At 43.8% G+C, this 22519-nt stretch overlaps 1 protein-coding gene across 2 annotated transcripts in view; it reads left to right on the top strand.

Moving 5' to 3' along the window:
* Positions 1–22519, top strand: part of osbpl3b (oxysterol binding protein-like 3b) — a 204087-nt gene that overhangs the window by 132964 nt on the left and 48604 nt on the right. For both annotated transcript variants that reach the window (XM_078240221.1, XM_078240230.1), the window contains 4 exons: positions 9853–9990; positions 15291–15384; positions 16132–16379; positions 22337–22474. In XM_078240221.1, the coding sequence (XP_078096347.1) occupies positions 9853–9990; positions 15291–15384; positions 16132–16379; positions 22337–22474 (618 nt within the window). The remainder of the gene's footprint in view (positions 1–9852; positions 9991–15290; positions 15385–16131; positions 16380–22336; positions 22475–22519) is intronic.

The raw sequence follows: 22519 nt of genomic DNA on the forward strand, positions 1-22519 counted from the left end.
CGGGGTGTTACAGGGCGATTGGCATGGCACCAAAATTCCCTGTTGAAGGAAAGATTGGATCATGATCGAGACTCCTCCTTCCGCTTCGGGGCGTAAAGGGTACTGCGCAATGGAGGGCAAGGGCATACCAGACTTGACTTTAATAACGATGGGAGCTACATTGGTAAGACCAACTTCGTGTCTGGAAGCCACCCATAAATCCGCGGGGACTCCCGAAATCGGAGACTGGGTGGCTCGATGGTGGTCCAATGTACCAGTTAGACAAAACAGTTGGGGAAAATATTCTGAAGTGCCCTCGGGGAAGGTTTGTCACCCGGTAAAGAAAGGATCGGCCTTTCCTCGCAGGGCGGCTACCAAAAATCCCAAGAATTTGGCACTGTAGCCCTCATTGACAGTAAGAGTCACGTGAGGTGACACGAGTCCGGACTGATGCCAGAGTACCTGGGGTACTTCAACAAGAAAGGCAGAACCTTCCTTCTCCTTAGCCAGGCCAACAAAGGTAATGGTTAGTAGAGTTCCAAGGGCGTCCCGGTAAATAGCCTCCAACTCAGTCGAGCATCCCGTGTGATCATAGCAAAGAGTTACATGTGGATTAGGAATATCGAAGGGAGGGGAAAAGTGGGAGGGATCAAAATCAACCGATCACCATTGTGGAGTAGTTAAAAAGTGGGAAATTTCGAAGCTGGGCTTGCGGGATAACTGATATTGTGATGCCGTTATCAAGGCAAACAATTTCCACCTGCAAGGGACACAGCAAATCCCGTCCGGCCAGGTTGACACCGAGGGCCTGGGTGACCGTGAAAGGGATGCAACATCCTCGACCCTCAAATTGAACAGAGAACGGCTTCGTAAGTGGATAAACAGCACCTGCACCCATGAAACCAGTAAGTTCCACATGCTTACCAGAAAGGGGAAATTTATGCATCTGAATTAATGTCAAGTCTAACGTAGAATTAGTCGCACCAGTGTCAATCAAGCCTTCGATGTAAATCGTAGCCGTGGACTCGTCAGAGTGGTCCCCCGAGAGGACTAGAAAGTTCGAGCGGGTCAGTCAGTAGGGGCGAGAGGCAGTGAAGGGCGTCTGTCGACGGGGATGAGATCTACCGTGTTGGCGGGAAGCCGGACAATCCCTAGCATAGTGACCCGTTCGATGACAGTTAAAGCAAGTGACATTATTTTTGGCTACAGGATGAAGTGGCGGAGCGCAGTCAAAATCCTCCGTGTGCAGGGGCTATCAGCATGCGAGCGGCAACCAAATCCCGTAGGGTCAGTGCAACCTGGGCGATAGTGATGTGAACCCGTCTGAGATCCTTGACCTGCAGAATATTTAGGTTTCCTTTGAGAGGGCCGTTGGACAAATCTGACTTAATTCTAGGCGTAGTGTCTTTATGACAGGCCTCACGTTCGCGGCCATTGCTCCAGTAATAAGAAACAGCACGTTTCATTTGAGATTTAGAACTGTCAGACCAGTTCATGTTATTAGTTTTAATACTGGATGCTATGCGGTCAGGCAAAACCCGCATTAGTAGCGCATTAAATTGGGGAGACTGTCTCTCGTCATTAAAAGCATCATCCCCAGAGTAAAGAGTGTAGGTGCCACAGAAGCGGTCAAAAAATTCTGTACCATCTTCCTTAGGAGTGGGTCTACCGTCAAGGAGTTTGGAGATGTCTACGGGCTTACGGAGAGCCCATTTCAGCGCCGGGAACATTAAAGTGCGCTGATCCTCCTCCGTCTGGTGTGCGGTGCTAAATGCCACCCACGTATCCCTGCGAGTTCCTAATTCCTTTTTCCACTTCTCCCCTAACTCCGGGGGAAGTGAGGAATAAATCAGTGCATACTGATCCCGTGCGGTAGCACCGTACATGGTCGCCGTTCGTCTCAAATATTCAGTAAACCCTTCTGGGTCATCTTTACAGGATGGACAGTGGGCCATGATCAAACATAGTTCCTGGGGTTTAAAGGCCTGCTACACCTCAATGAATTGGTTGTCGGCAGCACATGCTCGGGGGTTGATGAGACTCCTAATAGGATAATTTGCAGGGGGCGGTGGTGGCGGAAAAGCCTCCTCCTCCTTTGGTTGGAGGGATATATCATTAAGAGCCTGATTGAGAGAAGTGAAGGGTTGTTCCATATATGGGACTTGTGTTCATGAACGGGTGCGTGATGCTATGGGATCAGCGGCAGCAGGGGGATCAGTGGCACGGGATCATAAGGGGGAGGCTGGGATTGGGACGGTGGCAATGGAGCAGTGGATAAAGGGAGGGTCGAGGGGTCAACTCCTCCTCTTCCTCCGTATCGCCTGAATAGGGAAACAGCGGCATGCCAGAGCAACTGGGAGGATCCTCCTGTTGTTTAACCTGATAGGCAGGTTGGGCTAGCCCATCACCCGATGCTTTCTTATCCCTACTCTGTCGTTTCGTCTCATGATGCTTCCTATCCCAAATTCACATTCCAATTTTAAAGTTTCCCAATCCTTTGATTTCCTGGCCACACATTCATCAATCCCTTTTTTACGGGCGTTATCCCTCCAACTCATTAATAGCGATTGTTCGTGGCGCCTAGTCGACTTTTTTTTTTGAAATTAAAGTTTTCCACTTGGAACCTGCATTTTTCGTCCAAATAGCTTTTTCTGCTGCAGTGCAATTTTCCAAGTTCCATGCGCTGCCTAGTGGCCAAATATCTTTACCCAATTTACTATTTACTGCAGCAGATAATCGACGTAAATTACGTTCCTGAGTAGGGGACTCAGAACACACAAAAAGCAAAGGAGAATTACCCCCTGTTTTGTCTAAACTTTGTCCCATAACGTCAGTATACTGTGCCCCTGGCAAAAACGTTAAATAAAAAGGAATTCCTGGTACCAAAGTCAAATCACAGGGTCCCTGACCCACACTAAGCCTGTGTAACCCTGATCCTGATGTAAAATGAGATCAAGGGGTCCCTGACCTTAGGCTAGCCACAATCGGGTCCCTGACCCTAAATGCTCTACTCACAGTCCAATTTAGATTCGAATACCGTCACCTGTTAGTGTTCTCCGTCAGGGACGAGGGGTTGTAGCACCGATCTGAGAGCGCGAGACCAAGGTGAATCTTACCTTGTGCCGGCATCCGTCTCTTCCCTCCGGGTCGTGGCTCGATCACTTCTTCAGTCCCCCACGGAATTCACCCAGGGTATTGGTTTCTGCTTTGCAGTGCCAAATGTTGAAGTGGAAATTTTCCTGCTTTTTGACTGTGATAGAAAAACTCAACAAAGTTCGTTCCGACAAAATAACTAGCCTTTATTTACGAAAGACTGCATGCAGTATTGGCTGCAACTTGAGTTCAGAGAGCAGTTGGTACAACTTGCTAATTCCTCCTCAAGTCTGCGCTTACACAAAGAATCAGTTCCATATTTATACTAAATCATTATCAGTTTGTGTGACCAGAGCATATTCAGGAATTTCAATCAGTAATAGAATCATAAGCAATGTCATTAATCATGGCACAACCTACTGACCTCCTAGAACTCTTTTTGTCGTCTCATTCATACCCTTATCTTGCCCTTTGATATAACAGAAGAAGGTTAGTGACTCCTTCATCCCTGACCTTATCTTGTTTTATTTACTCATACAGCCCTAGGTTATGAGGAGTCAATCTTATCAGGCCTTAGAGGTCAGGCATTTTGGAATATCTTGACCTTTTCTGGTCTTAATCGCGTCTTAAGTTATTGGGTGTCTGCCTTTCTTATATTGTACCAAATAGTTGACCAATTTTCCCATCATGCCATTGCTCAGTTCGTACAACTTCACAACGGCCAACATTGAACAGCCATCAATTGAAATCTTCGCAAAATATCTGTAACGAGCAACCTATCTAATGTTATAAACAACAATGAACCAAGGCTCCTTCAACATTCTATAGTGCCCGTCTTGCAGATACTTTTGCCTGTTCTTGTGCTCCTACTCTGTATCACCCCTGTGACTGTAGCATGGCTGGTGAAAGGCTGCTGGAGCACCGTGGGAAGCTGCAGATGGTTATGCAGATGCCCTCAGATAGATATGGCCCTGGAAGATCCAGCTTCAGTTTGACCTACCTTGCTGTGGATGGCAGCAGGCTGGTTTGGCTGGTTGATGGGCAATAGTGAGGGACCTGGTGGAGTGATGATGTTGGAAGCATGAATGTTATCACCTTGAACCAGAGGTTTATGCTCCAAAGAGCCACTGCCATTCCTATGGGGTGACACATGATTGCTGGTAATCTGCTAGAACTGGTCACTTCTAATGGTATTTGCTACCAAATAAACCTGTTGGACTTTAACCTGGTGTTGTGAGACTTCTTACAATCTGCTAGAACGCATACAGCTGGCATACCCCTCTACAGACGGAGATCCATATCCACGAGAGCAGCTGTCTGAAGCTGCATTGCAGCAACCATGGATCTCATGACTTCTGTTTGAGTTTCTTCTGCAGCAGTGAGACATTGGAAGATGCAGCCTGTGCTGCACTGGGAGCTGATATCTTGACCAATATTTGTAGCTTGGTGAGGCAATGCTCCATGGAGTTAACCACTGGTGAAAATGATGCATTTCAAGCTCTGCAGGATGGCCTCTGCCACATTTAAGCTAGACTCATCCATGCTGCTAGACATAGACAGCAAACTGACTCGCAGGCTGCCTATGCGTCAAACATCAGCATGTGCATCTTCTTCAGCAGTCTCCTGTACACTATCCCAATGAACTTCACATCTGCGTCCTGTGCAGCAGAACTCAGCTGCTGCCTTGCCCTCGGGGAGCAGGCACATGAGTTATCCTTTCCCTCTGGCTTTGCTGTAGCCCCGTTGTGCCTGCTGACTTACCATGCCTTGCTCCTGATTCTAAACTAACTTCTGCAATGGGCAGTGTCAGTATCTGAGCTGTGGGCACAGAGTATAAGAATAAGTAACTGTGCCTCCTCATCACTTTCAAATGGTCGATTCTCCTTTTCCTCCAGCCTCTGCTGAGGCTGGTTCGGTGGCAGCTCGCCTACATTGGAAAGCTACAAACAGAAACTTGTAGTGGGAAGGAAAGCAGGAGGTTCATGGTCACATCTTCCATTTTCAATTAAGGCCATGTCTCAGGATGAGGGTGAGGATAGAGTTGAAAAAGCTTGTGACTTCTAGACAACCTCCGCAGCGCTACATGCGTTGTCTCTGGGCCCATGATGTGGAGCAACATCTCTGCAGAGGTTTTATAGGATGGAGAAATGGAGATCCCCCTCCATGTATCGGTTACATGTGCCTGCTAAGGGCAACCTTCTACAAGAGAGAGAAGGTAGTGTGTCAGTAGTGAGTGACACTGCTTGGTTGAAATGTCTGCAATAGTAAATGCTGGGATATGGAGAGGAGGGGAATGTGGTTATTATGTTGGGAGTATTGGTGGATGTGTGAAAGAGAGCAGTATATGAATGTTAGGATAAGTACCGAGTGCAGAGAATACTGCTGGGGGGGCATGTTGCTTAGAACGGAGTAAGAAGTTGTTGGAATGCATACACACATCTTCATCCATGTGAGATCATTGCATTGCTACCATGTCCATAGGCCACACTCCATCCACTTACCATTTGAGGTCCGAGTGACTGCTTTGACACGTAGGCAGCATTTGACAGAGTATCAAGGAGCTGCATTAAAATTAAAGTCAGTGGGAATGGGGAGTTGGACGGGTTTGGTTTGGGTTGGGGTGGTAGATACACTCCATTGGCTGGAGTCATACCTAGTACCGAGGAAGATATTTGTGTTTGCAGGAGGTAGAATAATGTACTGATAGCTATATGAAGCTATAATGAACTTATTGGGGGTGATTTTCCCAAACTAATTAAGTGCCCAACAGGTGGTTAAATCTCCCATTTTTTGACCGCACTTGGGTGAATTTCTGGCACTCTGTGCATCATAGTCTTAGCGGATTCACGCCGGTAAGGGGGAGGACGGGACTGAATCCCGCCCAAGAGTTTAATCCGAACAAATGTGAGGTAATGCATTTTGGAAGGTCTAATACAGATAAGAAATATACAGTAAATGGCAGAACCCTTTAGAGTATTGAGAGGCAAAGGGATCTGGGTGTACAGGTACACAGGTCACTGAAAGTGGCAATGCAGGTGGAGAAGGTAGTTAAGAAGGCATAGGGCATGCTTGCCTTCATTGGCCGGGGCATTGAGTTTAAAAATTGGCAAGTCATGTTGCAGCTTTATAGAACCCTAGTTAGGCTGCACTTGGAATATAGTGTTCAATGCTGGTCGCCACACTACCAGAAGGATGGGGAGGCTTTGGAGAGGGTGCAGAAAAGATTTACCAGGATGTTGCCTGGCATGGAGGGCATTAGCTATGAGGAGAGGTTGGAGAAACTTGGTTTGTTCTCACTGGAGCGACGGAGGTTGAGGGGCGACCTGATAGAAGTCTACAAGATTATGAGAGGCATGGACAGAGTGGGTAGTCAGAAGCTTTTTCCCAGGGTGGAAGAGTCAATTACTAGCCGGCACAGGTTTAAGGTGCGAGGGGCAAGGTTTAAAGGAGATGGACGAGGCAGATTTTTTACACAGTGTAGTGGGTGCCTGGAACTCGTTGCCGGGTGAGGTAGTGGAAGTGGATTCAGTAGTGACTTTTAAGGGGCGTCTTGACAAATAGATGAATCGGATGGGAATAGAGGGATATGGTCCCCGGAAGGGTCGGGTGTTTTAGTTCAGTCAGGCAGCCTGGTCGGTGCAGGCTTGGAGGGCCAAAGGGCCTGTTCCTGTGCTGTAATTTTCTTTGTTCTTTGTAGGACGGGCATCTGGCGCGATGAATGGGCCACTGTCCGTGCGCACGGATGCGTGGGGGGCAATTTTCACTGTTGGCTTGGGGTTATAAATGGCCATGGGAGTGGTTGGGGGGAATGATTTGGCATGGGGACATGGAGCTGAAGTGGTGTAAAAGGTGCATAAAATGCAAACATGTATTTGGGACAATGTCCCAGAGAACCGAACACAGGTCTTTTAACCAGTTGCTATGGCCATAAATGCCCGCCCCCCCCCCCCCCATTCTTCCTCAGCCAGAGTGACAACAGAGCTGTGTAGAGCACTTGCTACTGAGGAAGGTGTGGTGAGCTGCCAGATTTCCTGACTCCAACTCTCTGACTCGGTAGCAAAATCTGGGCCCAAGTATTTGTTTTGTAAAATGTGTACTTCAGAGGCCCGTCAATTATTTGTTGATTTTGGAACTAATGTTGGCAAGCATATTATAATTCAGTGATGAACTATGTGGCATATAATTTGTTATTGATCAATATAAATTACATTAACTTGAGAAATCATTCATCATGCTTTTGAAGGGTGTTTTTCAGAATGTCTAAATCAAAGAACATTTGATTACAGACAATATATTATTGTGCATTGACAGAAACGGACTCAAAATGGTGCAAGCCACATGTCCCTTCCAGTGAAGCCCAGCCATCTGGAAGACAACTTCACACCCCCCCCCCCCCCCCCCGCCCCTCCACCGCCTCTCAGCAACCTAATTCTTGAGAGTTGTTTTAAACCAACTATGGAAAAGATTAACTTTAAATAATACACTATTTTTCTGCTGAAAAGAGATGTTGCCAAATCTTTTCATCCTCACTAATCAGGACAAACACAAGAATGCCAAATTTCAAACAATCACAATTTATTCTTCAGGAAATTAGGGTGCTGATTGGTTGGCAAGTCAACTGTGGGTGAGGCATTGCCACAGAAAAAGCAATGAGAAATTATACTCCAGGCTCCCAGGTAATGCAGAAAAGGTGCAAGGCAAATTTTACATTCTGGTGTTCTTCCTGATGAATGAAAGCTTCAGCCACATGATTCTCTTTCAGCAATGTTTGATTTGTTTTTTTGTAATGTGTATAGCCTCAGAGGCTAGTTCTTGGACGTGCATGAATTTTCATTTGATTTATTATCATATGTATTGGGATACAGTGAAAAGTATCGTTTCTTGCATGATATACAGGCAAAACATATCACTCATAGAGTGCATGGGGAGAAGGAAAGGATAGGGTGCAGAATATAGTGTTACAGTTACAGGTAGTGTTAAGAGAAAGATCAGCTTAATATACGATAGGACCATTCAAAAGTCTGATGGCAGCAGGGAAGAAGCTGTTCTTGAGTCTGCTGTTACGTGTTTTCAGACTTTTGTACCTTTTTCCCGATGGAAGAAGGTGGAAGAGAGTATGTCCAGAGCGCGTGGGGTCCCTGATTATGCTAGCTGTTTTCCCGAGGCTGGTTTGCTGATGGACTGGGCTTCGTTCACAACTCTTTTGTAGTTTTTTGCGGACTTGGTAAGAGCAGGAGCCATACCAAGCTGTGATACATCCGGATAGGATGCTTTCTATGGTGCATCTGTAAAAAAAAAATTGCTAAGAGTTGTAGTGAAGATGCCAAATTTTCTTAGCCTCTTGAGAAAGTCGAGGTGTTAGTGAGCTTTCTTAACAGCACAAGTTTGTTTTACTAATTAATTCAAAATTTTTATGCACTAATTGTAGACCTTAACTTGTGCTCTCAAGGCATTTCTTCACTAATCTTACATAATGAATTGTGATTTGTTTTAAAAATTCAGCATTCATTGTCAGTTTGCTTTAATTTCTATTGTATTTTCAAAATCGTAGAGAATTATGCAAATAAAAGTTAAGTTGCGTCAAGCAAATGGGAAAAATATTTACCCTTAATATCGCAATCATAACATTTACTGGAGTAGTAATTGCATTTCTATTTGATTATTTATGCATATAAGTAGATTTTGTATTAATTAGTTCCGTATGGTCAATTCAAACATAATTCAAAGGTAAAAGTTAATTATTTAATCACTGAGTATATAAACTAATACACTACTCTTTCAAGTTTTTTCATTCCCTTGGGCGCATTTGACTTTATTGTTGAGCTTCAAATCTGGTGGTCACCTTCGAGTGCTCTTTGCCCGAGTGACCATTTATGTTATGTGAGCCTAGACGTTCTGTATTTGCAGACTGTTTGACTACAGTGGTCTACTGCAGTCCAGTCCCATCCCATGCTTAACCAATTTTCATTTCTGTTCTCACTCTCCCACTTGCAGTAAGGTTTTCTGTGTATCTATCCACTGTCGGTCCCAAACCAGTTGTGGAATCCTGGCCACTGTCTCAATGAGATCAGCTCCCTTGCCAAAACAGCGAATGAGACTTGAGGTTGTGTCTGAGCCTCATTAGCTGTCATTTTCTGACTACGACGGCTGGGAAGTCGCTGGAAGTGGCTTCCTGTCCATTAAAAGTAATACAGATTGGCAGTCGTTGCAGCGGGGACCTGTGAGCAATGTCCCAAGCACAAAGCACGTGGTCAGGAGGAGAGAATCCCCATTGAGGGTGGGAGACGGGGAGGGACCAGGGCAGGGATGCCCTAAGGTTTCCTTTGGGTCTGGAGGAGTACACTTACTTTGCATGGAAATCAATTTTACTGCAATTAAAATGTACCTCTCCTGGCCCTGACTCTTCCCGGCTAATTTGCCTGGTGTGGGAACCATTACTTTTCAGGCTTCAAGGTTAAAATGGCAGAATTGAATGCAAAGAATTTTTTCACATCTTGCACATGTCCTTGCTGCTGGCAATTTACAGTCAGATTTGAATGTAGCATTACCACGGTTACATTGTCAATAACAGCAGGTGCTGCAGTTGCTAAAACATGTTGTCATCTCTGACGTACTAAATCTAAATGCTTGATCTAGGTTTTTAAAACTAACTACTTCTACAAATATATTTGAGGAGTTTTTTGGCACAGACAGGAACCGTTTTAAAATGTTTATATTACCAATTTTTGACGCATAGGAATGCAACTCGTAATCAATTCAATTTATTTTCTTATCCTGCAGCAGCAAGACCTTGTTCAAGTAACTAACCCTTTGGTCCATCAACTCTCAAATGAAAGCAGGGTTTCTCGAGCAGACTCACTCTCTGAATTCTTCGATGCACAGGAAGTCTTGTTGTCTGCAAGCTCTTCTGAGAATGAGGTCAGTGTGCTTGCTGCAGAAATGGTTCACTTATGACCTATATACAGGTTAATGATGCATTGTGGGTTATCAGTAAGGAGCAGCTACTGGAATGTGATTTGACCTGAGTATGAATTCTGTTCTCAACCAATATTTCTGCAGAAAATGGTGAGTTATTTACATTTTGACTGGGCCTAATAGGTGAAAATGAAAACTCTGAAATTTTTCCATTTTAGCCATCGGACGGACATGTGGCAAGTCAATCCAAGTGTGATATTGGTATTTTCTATAGATATGTCTGTGTTTTCTGATTTCTTATTGAGGAGAGGATAAATTTTTTTTATTGCAGTAACCAGTGATTCAATGTAGCACCTACTCATTTCAAGTTTAAACAAACTTGTATGGCTTGCTGGCTACAAAACTAAATTGGATATCGTTGACAACACATTCGGGCTTGGCTATTGTGGCCCACACAATGAAAAAGCCTTCTGATGTATAATATCACTGTTTACACATGAGAAAAGTCCACTTTGAGATACTAACATGTTGGAACTGATTACATCAGAATAGTGAGAGGAAAGTTGATAGCAATTTGGCAAGGGGAAATATATTGTTAATAACTGCTGAAATTTTGTACACTTTAGTTATATTAACAAGAATACATCATCTTGTATTTTCTGATACTTTTAAAATAAAACTTCACAGGAACATTATAAAGCAAAATTTGAGACTGAACCGCATAAATATTAGGGCAGATGGCCAAAGGCTTGGTCAAAGAGGTAGTAAGGTGCATGCCATCACAGAAAAAATCAGGGAAAAGAGGAAATTGGGGCAGGGAGCTTTAAGGAGAGAATTCTAGAGCAGAGCGCTGTAGGGGGTCTTTTACTCCAAGTGGTGGTCTCAGCTATCACTCTTGGATGTGTGTCTCTCTCCTGTAGGTGGAGGAAACAGCAGAAGTGTCACACTGGGGCGACTTCGCAGGAGAGAGAAAGTGGGACACTGTTTATGCCTGACCAGTGAATTCACTTGTGGTTTCGAGGCGCCTGATTTCAGAATTATGTTCTCGCTCAGTAATCCACCAGAATGGAAAGGGATGAGTGGGTGACACAAAAGACCAAATTTTATTTAGGAAGGAATAAAATTAACCAGACCTGTCAACATGCGCACACAACCAGTTACTATGCTATGGAAGGAAGAGACTATAACAACACAATGGCTATCTTTAGGTTTACACAATTTTACACAATTCCCAACCACCTTTCCTTAACACTTGGCTAATTGGGGATTTCTGGGGACTGTAGATTATACTCACCACTTCTGGGGTCAGAGGGGCAGTACTGCCTTTAAGAAAAGGTCAGGGCTGTCTTGCCTTCAAGAGACATGCACCTTAGTCGCATGGTCAGGTAGGTATAAAATTCTTTGCTGTGCAACCCAGGCCTTCAGTCTCGAGTTGTCTGCAAATGCGGTTTCTTGTGTCTTGGATCTTTGAGTAAGTACTTTTTGAATTTCTTTCTTTGGTGGTTGAAGAGTAATTTTCGAGTCTTTCTCAGTTGTTGGAGCCGCTAAGGAACAAAGTTGCGGCTCAAAGTTGTTTGGTTCTGCTCAGGGAAGAGTCCCTGGCTGTAGTTGTGGAGTAGTGAGCAACCTGTGTGCTCCGGCTAAGAGTTCCGTATTTTAAAAGATGCAGCCTTTGAATTTCTGGCAGCTTCTCCCAACAGTCGGTTGAATTTTGATGAGAGTGCTGATGAGGAGTGAAATGATTTTTGATGGTCCTCAGGAGGTGTTGATCGCTTTCCCATCGAGATGGTTTTGCAAGACACAGCCTGGACCCAAACCTGTTGGATTTCACAGATAACTTGGAGTCTATAATGTGTACTGTCCATAGATGATGTAATGGGTGGCATTGTCAGCCAGGTCTAGCTGGGCTCATTTTTGCATAACTAGCAGGCTAGTTTTGCCATGATTCATTGTCCTTTGTCAGCTCAAGCAACTGCCAGATGGATTTGATAAGGCTGTGTATCTCTTTGTCTATTGATGTCTTGTTTGCAGCCATTTTAAGTTCATGTGTTTTGAAACACAGAATTTTAAGTTTGTCCGTAGTTCAGCCAATTTTGTCCATATTCCACATATGGTATTAATGTCCATAAAAAGGTGGATTTACCTCATCTTACAGGGTAAGTGGTGGAGCAATTTAAGTTATAAAGAGAAGTTGAATAGACTTGGGTTGTTTTCTCTGGAACAGAGAAGACTGGGGGGCGACCTGATTGAGGCGTTCAAGATTATGAGGTGCATGGACAGGGTGGATCGGAAGCAGCTGTTCCCCTTAGCTGAAGGGTCAGTTACAAGGGGACACAAATTAAAAGTGAGGGGTGAGAGGTTTAGGGGGGATTTGAGGAAAAACGTTTTTACCCAGAAGGTGGTGCACTGTCTGTGGAGGTGGGATATCTCTCATCCTTCAAAAAGTATTTGGATGAGTACTTGGCACGCTATAACATTCAAGGCTATGGGCCAAGTGCTGGCAAGTGGAATTAGGTGGGCAGGTCTCTTGATTTGATTTGATTTATTATTGTCACATGTATTAATATAGTGAAAAGTTTTGTTTCTTGCGTTCTATGCAGACAAAACATATTATTCATAAAGAAGGAAACGAGAGAGTGCAAAATGTAGTATTACAGTCATAGCTAGGGTGTAGGGAAAGATCAACCTAATGCAAGGTAAGTCCGTTCAAAAGTCTGACAGCAGCAGGAAAGAAGCTGTTCGGGTCTTTCAGTGCAGACTTGATGGACCGAAGGGCCTCTTCTGCGCTGTAGTATCTGAGAAATTTAAAATGTAGGTATTGCTTGACCCAGGAGCTAATGTAAGTGAGAACAGGGAGGATGAGTAAACAGGAATTGGAGGGAATAATGACACAGGCAGCAGAGTTTTGAATAACCTCCAGTTAACCTCTGTGGGAGACCAGCCAGGCGTGCATTGGAATAGTCGGGTCCAGAGGCCACACAAGCCTGAATCCGGGTTTCAGAGAAGCTGAGGCAGGGTGGAGTTGGCCATTGTCATGGAGATGAAAGTAAGGCAGTTTTGATGACTGAGCTGTTATGTGGTCTTGAGTTCATTTCAGGGTTGCTTTCAAAGCTTGCAACCAGTCTGATAGTTCTCAGAATTAGCTGGAGAAGGGATCGGATCAATAGATAGGGAATGAAGTTTATAGCTGAACAAGAACAGTTTTCGTATCTTGGAGGGGGCAGAAACCTGATTGGAGTGATTCAAACTGAGTTCTGGGGAAGATGGGCACAGGCTTGGGAGGCACCATCACATTGAAAGCCTTTGGAGAGGAAAGGAAAGTTTACAAGAAAGTGGGGGAGGGGGGTCAAGGGATTTTTTTTTTGAAGGGGGGCAAGGATGGCAGACAGTAAAGAGGGAGGGGGTACCTTTAACATATAAGCTAATGTGGGAACCAGGAAGGTAAATTTGAGTGGTCAGCAATCGTAGAAACCCTACAGTGCAGAAAGAGGCCACTTGGCCTTTTGAGTCTGCACCAACCACAATCCCACCCAGGCTCTAACCCCATATCCCTACATATTTACCCACTAACCCCTCTAACCTATGCATCCCAGGACACTAAGGGGCAATTTTTAGAATGGCCAATCAACCTAGCCCGCACCTCTTTGGACTGTGGGAGGAAACCGAAACCCATGCAGACACAGGGAGAATGTGCAAACTCCACACAGACAGTGACCTAAGCTGGGAATCGAACCCAGGTCCCTGGAGCTGTGAAGCAGCAGTGCTAACCACTGCTACCGTGCCGCCCGATAAGCAATGAAAATATTATCGATGCAAGTAGATACCTCAGTCACTAATATGTGCAGTTGCAGGTATTGGATTGAATAAAGAATGTCAATTCCACAATTCTCATTAAATTCCATGTACTCCAGCTGTATGGCAGGCACAGTGGTTAGCACTGCTGCCTCAACACCAGGGACCCGGCCTTGAGTTACTTTGTGGAGTTTGCACGTTCTCCCTGAATCTGGATGAGTTTCCTCTGGGTGCTCCGGTTTCCTCCCACAGTCCAAAAATGTGAGAGGAAACCAGAGGTTAGGTGGATTGGCTTTGCTAAATTGCCTTTTAGTGTCCCAAGATGTGTAGGTTAAGGGGATTAATGGCGTAAATGCATGGGGTTATGGGGATAGGGCAGGGGCTGGGCATGGGTAAAATGCTCTATCAGAGAGTCGGTGCAGACTCAATGGGCTGAATGGCCTCCTGCACTGTAGAGATTCTATGGTTATATGTGTCAAACACCCAATGGTATCATAATAAACACTCTGCAGTCAGTATCCTTCAATATGGTCTAACTAACCATTTCACCATTACAGTCTACTGAGACATGACTTGTTATAATGTTTCTCTTGGTCTGATACATTTCCTTCGTAGTTAGTTTGGAAAGAAGATCAAATTTTAATACCTAGATTGGATCTGTATAAATTTGATGAGATATGTCTGTGGTTTTTGCATATAATTGCAGAGACATTTTGGTTTCATCGTTTCTCATGGGTGCATCCCATGTTGATTTCAGAAGAACAAATTTGGGGCGGCATGGTGGTTAGCACTGCTGTCTCATAGCACCAGGGGCCCAGGTTCAATTCCGGCCTTGGGTCACTGTCTGTGTGGAATTTGCGCATTCTCCCCGTGTCTGCGTGGGTTTCCTCCGGGTGCTCGGGTTTCCTTCCAGAGTCCAAAGATGTGCGGGTTAGGTTGATTGTCCATGCTAAATTGACCCTAGTGTCAGGGGATTAGTAGGGTAAATATGTGAGGTTACGGGGATAGGGCCCAGATGGGATTGTGGTCGGTGCAGACTCGCTGGGCCGAATGGCCGCCTCCTGCCCTGTTGGGATTCTATTCTATGATTCCAAATAGATGTCCTATTCACTACCAACTATTTTGTGCCACTGGTAAAGTTGAATTTCAATCCTGTATCTTAGAATAATGAATAGGAGGCCTTATCTTTAGTGTCTGCCTTTCAATATCTGCTTGGAGGTGCATGGGAGCTCTGCATAGTGGATATCTTTTGAGACAGTATCAACTCCTCTGCAGAAGAATGACCTGGGATTCACTGTTCAAATGCCAGAAAGGAGGCACCAAGATATTCTGCATGTCACCATGACCTCTCTCGTGATGAATGTGTCAGCACAGGACTTTTGCTCCGATTGCTATTCTATTGTGTTTGCATTCTGACAACATTACTCTGTTGTCCTGTATCAATACTGATGCTTGCTATTTTGGTGGATATTATTTTGAGAAGAGTGAATAATCTGCTTTTTCTGTTGTAGGCCTCAGATGATGATTCATATGTCAGTGACATAAGTGACAATATTTCAGAGGATAACTTAAGCACCGACGCAGAGACGAACGCTCAGAATATATGTAAGATTCTTTGGTACTTCAGCTCTTGGCTTCTTTTCTAGCAGGCGCTTAGTGCAACCCAGATAATTATAGAGGATGCTGGTGGGCAAATTCCCTCCTGAAGATAGGGATTAACCCCTGGTGTTTTATTTTCGTCAAAATATGTAATTGAGGAGGACACTTTTTCAATCCTAATCTATTATACAAGCTGCAAACAGCTCCTTTCTTTACAGAATGTTTGGAATGTAATTTGTCCTGTCTGATGGAATAAGGTGAGACTGTGCAGTTTGTAATTTTTTCTCTTCCAATTTTTATACCAGTGTTGATCCTGAAAACAGTGAATCACACTGGGACATGATTCTGTGAATATTGGCAACCTTCAAGTGGCCAAAGGTTCAGTACTGCACATGTCAACCTAGGCAGTGCTGTCACAAGCACATTTCAGGCAAGTTGGCAATTAGAAATAGGAACCTTTATAAATTTCCTTCCTCCCCCCCTCTTCACTTCCAGAGAATACTAAAGCTTGTTGTATTACCTTGAGAACCAGCTTGGCTAAGATAATCAAAATCTGCACAGAGCAAAGACTATACTTTGGAATAATGATGGCCTAGATGGTTCAATGTGCCATTTCCTAGTGTGTATACCATTTGAGCCAAGTAATGAGAACTAATGTACTGTCTGCTGGCAAGACAAATGTTTTTATCAAGTGGTTCAATGATGAAAGTACTGGTACGAGCCTAAGCAACATTTCATTTTCTTAAAACACAGGCAATGCCCAAAATGGTACAGGTCACCTTACGCGAAGAAGATCATGTCTGCCAGCTCCAGGACCAAATAATAGTAACATAAGCTTGTGGAATATTCTAAGGAATAACATAGGGAAAGATCTTTCTAAGGTCTCCATGCCAGTTCAGTTAAATGAACCAGTGAACACACTGCAGCGCCTTTGTGAAGAGCTGGAATACAGTGAGCTACTGGATAAGGCATCTCAGACAGATGACCCATTTGAACGAATGGTAATTAAACATTTTGTTTTCATCTGCACAATGACTGTCTACAGTTAAGCTAGGATGTGTATTTGACTGTGTATGTATAGTTTAGATAGAGAGAGATGAGGAGATATTGATTCTCCATTATCGCTCATGATAAATCAGAGGGACTTGACAGTGGAGTTTTCTTGTGCCTGCAAGGCAATAATCTGTAACTGTGGGTCGATGTGGTTCTCTCTGTCTTTGCTTTGTCTCTTGCATTTCAAGTTTCTTCCCTTGATGTGTGCCTTTCTTTGAGTTGATCTACACTTTTTTTATTTAGCCCTGTAAATAAAACAGAAAATGCTGGATGTCTGTACCTACCCAGGTAGCAGTCGTGGAGAGGGAAACTGAGGGCTGAATTTTCATTAGGTGGGAAGCAGGAACCGTGTATCTTTGAGTCATAAGTCAGTTGCCAGTGGGAGATAAAGTTCAGATTTTCACAGGGGTGAACCCTTAATTAATATGGAGATGGGTTTCCATTTGGAATGTGGGGGGATGGGAATAGAGGTGGGTCAGATGACGTCTGCGACTGACTTAAACACTGACCCATTCCCCCCCCCTCAGCCCAACAGCCACCGCTGAGGCTACTGGTTGTTCTAAGGGAAGGATCCACAGTTTGTGCCACAGGCTTCCCCACTTTACTAAAGGGAAGCCTGATGTTATGGGAGAGTTTTGGAAGCCAGGAATGGGCAGACCCTGGTTTCTTTGTGTTGACCTGGATCTACTGCTGGAGGCCATGAGGGCGGTCCTCTTCCTCGGCGGTGACAAGAGGAGGCCACCTCATGGTGCAGCAGGGGCATCTTTGTTCAGCATCCCCTCCCAATGCTGTCTCTTCCCCTCTAATTTCCTACTCCTCCCTGATAGGCTGTCCTTGTCCAGAGTCTTGCTGTCCTTCATTCCCATACTCCTCTGGAAAGTCATGTTCTGGAGAGCACAGATAACCACACACACTGACTGAGACTGGAGACTACCATGTGGCCGGTTCAGGCACTGGAATCGCTCTATAGAAGCCTGGTGGTTGTCCTTCTGAGTCAGTGGTATTAGCTATATTGTCTCTAGATCTGTCTGGGTTCTCTTAAAGGGAGTGGTTACCATTCCTACATGAGATTTCCCTTCTCTCCTGAAATCAATCCATATTCTTTGGGTTTGGACCGAAGTTCTGAAGCAGTCTTTTCTGGCAAAGGGTGAAGGACTCGTGACGGCTGTCGGGAAAGCAAAATAGGGCATCAGTTAGCTGTGCGATGGACTAGTATGCTACCACTTCTGATCTGCCCCTAAGGTCTGCTAATCCATGGGAGAAACCAGAAGTGAAGAAGTTCGAGACTTTGGCTGCCAGTGGCAGGGATGGTGACCACTCCTGCAAGGAGACCTTCAGTAAGGGCACAGATATCTGTGACCACCTGCTGGAGAAGCGCAGGCACCTGTGACACTAGGCTGTCTGCAGGTAGTTCCATTTTCAGCAGGAGATCCCACATTGAGTGTTTGGCCTCTGTCACCTTCCTACCCTCCTGTCCTTGCCTGTGCCCTCCTGTCCAGCCCATCCTATGAAGGGTATCACCTCATCACCACAGGACCCAAGGTCTGATAGCCAGCCCTCATTGCCAACTGGAGCCTTCCTTTCGGCCAGGTAACTAACAATTGTCCTTGGTCGCATTGCCCGCTGCCGGGGGCTACTGACCTCATTCAAAGCCCAGGAGCAGAGTGTCTACCCTCCCTGTGCAGCACCAAGGGAATGCCCTTACTCGGTTCCGAGTCTCCCTTAGATGATAGCTTAGGGCAGCCACGATTGTCTTTCCATCTTCACCCAACTGTCTTCAGCTGGCCAGATTCCAATGGAAGTGGGGACATGTCCGGCACTTTTTTAAAACGAGTTAAAACTTCCAATATTTACAAACCCTTAATGATCTTTTCAACAACCTTAATTGGTCTGAGTTAGAGGGAGAGCTGGGTCCCTGTACCACCCTCCCCACTTCTTACTGTTGTTGGTGCTGGGATTGGCGTCTTGGTCCCATTCTCTTCGGGGTTCTAAAACATTCAGTCGGGTGTTTAGTGATGTTAACTCTCTTGCTGTCTGCAGAGATGCTGGATGGGATTTTCCTCCCACTCTCTGACGGATGGCGGTGTGCTACTTGCAGGTGGCAGGATCTTATGGTTCTGCCATTGCAAATGAGGTTTCCCATTGAATGCACCCCCTCATCACCAGGAAGCCTGCAGTGGGGGGGGAGGGGGGCACTGTAAGATCCCACTGGCATAAATGCCAGCAAGATTTCAGCGGCTGTCTGACCTGCTGAGTATTTCCAACACTTTTGTTTTCATTTGGCCTTTGCTTTCTGTCTGGTTACTGTTTCCTTAACTAAAATAATTCCCTAATCTCTTGCCTAAGCACTCTAACATTCTCTGCCTATATTTCTGATATTTGAGTGAATATATATTTTGTGATGTTACTGTATCTTTAGGAAATGTTTTTTTTAAATCATGTTCTCTGCAGCTATAAGCTGTTTTGGTTTCATTGTTGCCAGGCCATCTGCTAGAAGTCTTTTTATTGCTACTTCAGTGGCTTAAATGGGGTATTTTCAGTTACTGTTTGGGAGTTGTTGTATGACCTGCATTATTAGGAGGAAGACTGATGGCAGGTCATGTGTTTTGGACAGTTTTTCTTCATAGTGAATTCAAGGTTTCACTTTTAATTTGGCTGGCTGCAGTTTTAGTTTAGAAGGGAGTTGACATCAGACGAAAAGCAGTGTTTCTCTCTGTCCCTGGGTATTAGAAATTCTGTTGGTTAGCTGAAAGCAAGGCTTCCACTCCTTCCTGGAGTGGAAAATCTACTGCTGGTGGTTGGCTTGCCTAGAGTGTGTCTCGCTGGTGTTTTGGGAAGCTGTTCTGACTTCGAACTGTTCTGGGTGTATCCAGAGAGCTGCTAGAAGTTACAAGGCTGAAAAGTGAGGGTTTCTATTCTCCAACCCAAGGGACTGAAGCTGTTCTGACTCCAAGCGTGTCTGTGTTTGCCTCTAGATTTGCTGCATTCAACCAAAAGGCTAAATTTCAATATCACATGAGCATTAGTCTTGCTGTGTTAAACCTGTGATAAAGGTTTTGTTTCTGAGATTCATTTTGTTGGAATGTGTTCAGCTGTTAGGGTTGATACAATATTATGATTGTTTTTTCCTTGTTTGTAATTGGTAAAAGATATTGCTAATTTTCTTTCCATACATGTTAACTGTATTCTTAAATAAACTTTGATAAAAGCTCCTTAGTAGGTCACTTGAATCATACCTGAAGTGAAATATCTCTCGCTTACCCTAGCTAAATCAAAGTGCAAAATTTATGATCCAAGTGGGCTTCATAAAACACTTTGGAGTTTCTGACCTGGTTTACAACAATTTGTTTTTGAATGTTGTGCAATTTAGTAATGATCTGTTTCAAACTGGGTGCTTTTTAAAAATTACTGGGTACAGCTGAAGAAGAGTAGGGAGTCGGTGGTGGATTGTGCTGAGGGGAGTGGTGCAGACAACCTTCTCATACTGAGGCAACCTTCTCGTACTGTGGCTTTGCTAAACATAAAAGAGAAGCTGAATCATAACATGATAATTAGGGCACCCCAGGAATTATAATATATTCTCTGACAGATTCTACAATTTACAAGGTGTCTATGAAAAATTATAATGATCTCACCGAAGGGATTGTACGTTAGGATTAGTTTTCTTCTCTCCTTCCATCTGCCCTCCCATTCGTGGAGAAGGTTTAATAGACTAATACCAGGAATGGATGGGTTGTCTTTTGAGGAAAGGCTTGACACGCTAGGCTTTTATCCATTGGCATTTGGAAGACTAAGAAATGACTTGACTGGAATATATAAGAAATGGGGGAGGGGTGGATTTGACAGGGTGGATGTGGAATAGATGTTTCCCCTCGTGGGAAAAATTTAAGGGTCACTTTGAAAAATAGGAGGTTGCCCATTTAAAATTGAGATGGGGAGAATTAGTTTCTGAGGGTCGTGAGTCTTTGGAACTCTTTCTCAAAAGGCAATGGAGGCAGAATCTTTGAATCATTTTAAGGCAGAGCTAGATAGATTATTGATCAGCAAATGGTGAAATGTTATTGAGGGTAGTCAGGAATGTACAGTTGAGGTTAAAATCAGATCAACCATGGTCTGATTAAATGGCAGAGCAGACTTGAAGGGCAGAGTGGCCTACTCATTCATATGACGGTATGATTTGTCTAAGGGCTACCTTATTTTTTGATGTATTATACAAAAAGTGAGCAGCTTGCTGTAAGGTACTGTGAAGGTGCGAAAATTATCGCATCATTTTGAGATCACATGAACCTATCGTTGAGCATTGTTATCCACAATTCCTCAATTTTCCTTCACGTTAAAGGGGACATTTTAAGATATTCACTGTCTTTTAAAGTCCATCATTTATAACATGTTACAAAAGCAAAAATAGTAGAATTTTTAAAGTAATTTGAGGTATTTTAGTGATTATAATAGATTGCAACAAAGGTATTGCTGTGTTTGAATTTTATTTAATGATGCATGCTATTGTTTGAGTGCAGTACAGCTGTACAAAAATGGCTGAAGTTTTGCAGAATAGGATGCCATGCAAATGTTTGAGATGATGAATTATAACATCAAATGAACAGGAATTGCTGATCTCTAAATGCTGAAGTGCTGCAATGTAGGATGGATTTCTCAAGGCCTCCCACAGTGGTTTTCCAGCGATAGAAGTGGCTTGCCATCGGCCACCAGTGGCCTCTTGTGCTGCTGAAGTCTATAGCGATTTACATTCATTGCCCATGCCACCATTAGAGGACCCGTGGCAGGGGTTGACTTTGGCAGGACCGGAAGGTCCTACCAGTGGGAAGGGCTGGAAAATTCCACCCATGATATGATACAAATTGCAACTTGCGTGTAATAGTTCCAATTGGTAACTCAAGTTATTTTATCTGCTTCTTGCAGATAATGGCACACATCGCTTGCCTGGCCTTGTGTCTGTTAATTGGTTGATGTAACATCCCTTTTGTAACTGGGTCCTCGGGCTCCTGTAATCTCAACAAAGGCACCAAACCTATTTTACAAAAATACAGATGGTATTGCTATCTGTGGAGGAGGAAAATCAGCATTGGGATGGAAATTCATTTTTATTATTGCTAGGTTAAAGGAAGAACTGCACCAAACACCTTTTTGTGACAATGTGCTGAAAAAGAATAACTTGAACTACTTTCCCCTCTCCTATCTTTCTGTTTTCACTCGCTTACATGATAGAAGTTACTTACAAATTGAAATAAATACTAGATTTTTTTTACTGAAAAGTGTTTATTTTCTTTGGCTGCACTTAACTATTACTGACATGTTTGCTTCCTTTAACCCTGGCCAGGGTAGTGATGGAGTGAGGCAACCATTCATTTGACAGACATTAGTTTCTGGGCTTATCTCTGCCTGAGTTTGCATTAAAATTCCTAGATGGAATTAAGATTCTGATTTGGGTCCATCTGTGAGATAGCAAATCAGTTGCCCCTAATTTAGCAATCAGAATAAAATTACATTGGAGGATAGAATTACGCACATTTTAAATTGTTCTGATGGCTGTGATTGTGAAATATGTTTCTTTTTTGTTGGCTTTTGTAAACAACGAAAAGATAACATTGAAATCTATATTTGACGTGCATTTTGTTTGCTTTGTCAAACAAAAGCAAAAATACCATTTTGGAACATCGGATTTTGTATGTATAAGGTTTGTAAAGTCAAATCACAGATTTAAGTTTATAGTATTTAAGTTTAATTTTCAATTGGCAGAGCATTTGTTTAGTGAACATTTCTAAGTTTGCCATAGAAGTAATGAATTAGAAATTGTTTCGGTTTTTATAACCTAATGGCCTTGTGTTCCCGTAAGCATTTAAAGTGATAGAATAAGAACAGTCATTTATCTCTTGTATTCCCACAGGTTTTTGTAGCAGCCTTTGCAGTTTCAGCATATGCATCTTCATATTACAGAGCTGGAAGTAAGCCATTTAACCCAGTTCTAGGGGAGACGTATGAATGTGTGAGAAAAGAGCAAGGCTTCCGGTTTATTGCTGAACAGGTAATGGCTCTTGCAGCATAATATATATACAGTGTAAGTCGGTGA

This window comes from Mustelus asterias, chromosome 2, assembly GCF_964213995.1.
Source record: "Mustelus asterias chromosome 2, sMusAst1.hap1.1, whole genome shotgun sequence".
Classification (NCBI taxonomy): Eukaryota; Metazoa; Chordata; class Chondrichthyes; order Carcharhiniformes; family Triakidae; genus Mustelus; species Mustelus asterias.